Raw genomic sequence first — 3,048 nt, 5'->3', positions numbered from 1 at the left:
TTTTTCGGGGATCAAGCCATCTCGTAGTTCTTTGGATCCACTTTACGATTAGTGGTAGTTTTTCTTAAGATGCATCACGTTCCAAGATCTTTGGATCTTGACGTCCTGCATGTTTGCGATTTGGTATTATCCTGGTCGGACTACCTTTATGACCTTGTATGGACCGTCCCAGTTTTCTCCCAATTTTCCTGCGTTACGTTCGGCCGTGTTTTGGAAGACTTTGCGAAGGACCAGGTCGCCTTCTTTGAACGTGCGATGGCGAACGTTTGAGTTGTAGTATTTTGCGGCGGCGTGCTGGTAATTTTGGATTCGTATGAGAGCTTGATCTCGCCGCTCGTTAATAAGATCGAGTTTGTCTAGCAGCATTGCGCTGTGAAGATCTTCTCGTCCGGGGAGGAATCTTCTCCGTACTCTGGGAAATTCTACTTCTGCGGGGCTTTGGCATTTTTCGCACTTACGTGCGAATTTCTCGCAGTCTTTGATCATAGTTGGCCAGTAATAACCATGGCGTTTTATTTTTCCGGCGAGAGATCTTCTGCCGGAGTGGTTCCCACATGATCCGGAATGAACCTCCTCCATTACTCTTCTTGCTTTTTCGCCTTCGGCGCAGGTCATGAGTGGGCCGGAGAATCTCCATTTGTAGATTTCTCCTTCTACCGTTACATATCGCGCGGCCTGAGTATTAATTTTGTAGGCTGCACAATTCTCAGTGGGAAGCGTTCTATTGATTATGTATTCTCGGATTGGCTCTAGCCATGGGCTGTCGCAGCCGTTTTCTTCTGGTGGGTCTTTGACTTCCTCCGCATTTTTGATTTGTGGTCGAATCAGATTGGCGACCACTGGTGGTCTGATGCTTGGGTGTTCGATGAACTCGACGGGGATTACTCGTCTTAGTCCAGAATCCGAACTTGATGCGAGTGCGGCCAAGGCATCTGCCTGAGTGTTTTTCGAGCGAGGAATCCTAGTGAGGGCGAAGTGGCTGAAGTCTCGAGAGAGGTCTTGGATGAGTTTTAGATATGCATCCATTTTTTCGTCCCTTGCTTCGTATTCTCTGCTGTACTGATTTGCGACTAACTGAGAGTCACAGTAAGCGTGAATGTTGCGGATCTTAAGCCCATGGGCTAATCGTAATCTTGCGACGAGTACTTCATATTCGGCCTCGTTGTTCAACGCATGGAATTCCAATCAGAACGACTGTTCCAAGACTTCGCCGGTCGGAGACGTGAGCCGGATTCCGATCCCGGATCCCTGTTTGGATGATGATCCGTCGACGTGAACGATCCAGGTTGAGTCCGGTTCCATGTTTGTCATATTCCCCGTGGGCAATTCTACAAAGAAGTTCACTAGTACTTGAGATTTTGCGCAGGTTCTTGGGAGGTACTCCACGTCGTACTCGCTTAGTTCGATTACCCATTTTGCGAGTCATCTTGACTGACTCGGAATGTGCAAGATCGTTCGCAGGGGGAAGGTGGTGAGGATTATTATGGTATGCGATTGAAAGTACGGCCGGAGTTTCCTTGCCGATGTCAAAACAGCGAATGCTAGTTTCTCCATCAGGGGATACCGGGTCTCAGCGTCCAGTAACGTTTTGCTTATGTTGAAGATTGGTTTTTGCTCACCGCGTTCCTCTCTAATCAAAACGCCGCTTATCGCTGTTGTGGAGACTGCGATGTACAGGAACAAGGGTTCTCCCTCCACTGGTTTTGTGAGGACGGGATGAGTTGCTAGGTAACATTTTAGCTGTTGGAAAGCTTTCTCACATTCCTCCGACCATTCGAACTTCTTATTCCCTTTCAGCGTGTCGTAGAAAGGAAAACACTTATCCGTTGAGCGCGAGATGAAATGGTTCAAGGCCGCGACTCTTCCGGTTAGCCTTTGGACTTCCCATTTCATCCTTGGCGAGACCATCTCTATTAACGCGTTTATCTGCTTAGGATTGGTCTCGATCCCACGACACGTGACTAGATACCCGAGAAATTCTCCTGATGCCACCGCGAATCTACACTTTGCAGGGTTCAGTTTCATATTGTGGGCGTTAAGTTTTGCAAAGCACTCCTCCAAATGGGAGCCGTGGTCGTGCTCGTCAAGAGACTTTACGAGCATGTCATCGATGTATACCTCCATAGTCTTGCCGAGCTGTTTGGAAAAAATTCGATTGACAAGTCGCTTGTCGCTTGTAAGTGGCACCTGCATTCTTGAGACCAAAAGGCATTACTTTGTAGCAATATGTTCCCCGATCGGGGATGAACGCAGTTTTCTCACGATTGTTGGGATTCATCATGATCTGATTGTACCCGGAGAAGGCATCCATAAATGATAAGAGTTTGTTCCCTGCTGTTGCTTCGACCAGTCGGTCGATGTGCGGGACTGGGAAGCAATCCTTTGGACAGGCCTTGTTGAGATCGGTAAAATCGACGCATACTCACCATTTGCCGTTTTTCTTTTTGACCAAGACCAGGTTAGCGAGCCAGTCTAGATACCTAACTTCTGTTATTGATCCGACCTTCAGGACTCTTTCGACTTCGTCATTTACCGCGGTGGCACGCTCTGGTCCTAGATTCCGCCTTTTTTGTTTGACGGGTCTGTAGGTCGGATCGATGTTAAGCTCATGACACGTTATGCCGATATCGATCCCTGGCTTGTCTTCCGCGGCCCAAGCGAACGCATTGAGGTTTTTTTGAGACAGGCGATGAGCTCTGTCTTTAGTGGCTCGCGGAGGTTGGCTCCAATCTCGACGCATCGCTCCGGAGAGGATTCGTCAAAGCAGATCGAAATTACCGATTCGCAAGTCGGTTTGCTCTTCCCTTCTAGGGCTTCGGCCCTTTGAGATTGCCAGAAGACTTTCGAGTCTCGTTCCGGGGCGTTCTCATCGAGAGTCAGCTTTCTTTTCTTTTTATGGGAAGTTTCGATCGCCAAATTCTTTCTTTTTAACTCGGCGGCAAAACATACTTGCGACATCATGCGGTCTCCTTGTATAGTTTTGACGCCACGAGGGGTTCGAAACTTAAGGCACAGATGGAATGTCGAAGGGATCGCTCGCATGGAATT

The 3,048-nt window shown here is 48.3% G+C and overlaps 1 protein-coding gene across 1 annotated transcript; it reads right to left on the bottom strand.

Moving 5' to 3' along the window:
• Positions 1-126: 126 nt before the first annotated feature.
• On the bottom strand, positions 127-1,026 carry LOC106324062. The gene has a single exon (XM_013762085.1). It carries the CDS (start codon positions 1,024-1,026, stop codon positions 127-129), a length of 900 nt encoding a protein of 299 aa, XP_013617539.1.
• Between the last annotated feature and the right edge of the window lie 2,022 nt (positions 1,027-3,048).

The sequence above is a fragment of the Brassica oleracea genome, chromosome C2 (assembly GCF_000695525.1).
Source record: "Brassica oleracea var. oleracea cultivar TO1000 chromosome C2, BOL, whole genome shotgun sequence".
In the NCBI taxonomy this organism is placed as follows: domain Eukaryota; kingdom Viridiplantae; phylum Streptophyta; class Magnoliopsida; order Brassicales; family Brassicaceae; genus Brassica; species Brassica oleracea.
Note: the sequence above shows the minus strand (reverse complement) of the source record. Positions and strands in the feature narration are given on the sequence as shown.

What these genes read in the sequence shown, in the direction of transcription:
- LOC106324062 (XM_013762085.1), bottom strand. Translation starts at nt 1,026, where the DNA reads ATGGATGCATATCTAAAACTCATCCAAGACCTCTCTCGAGACTTCAGC.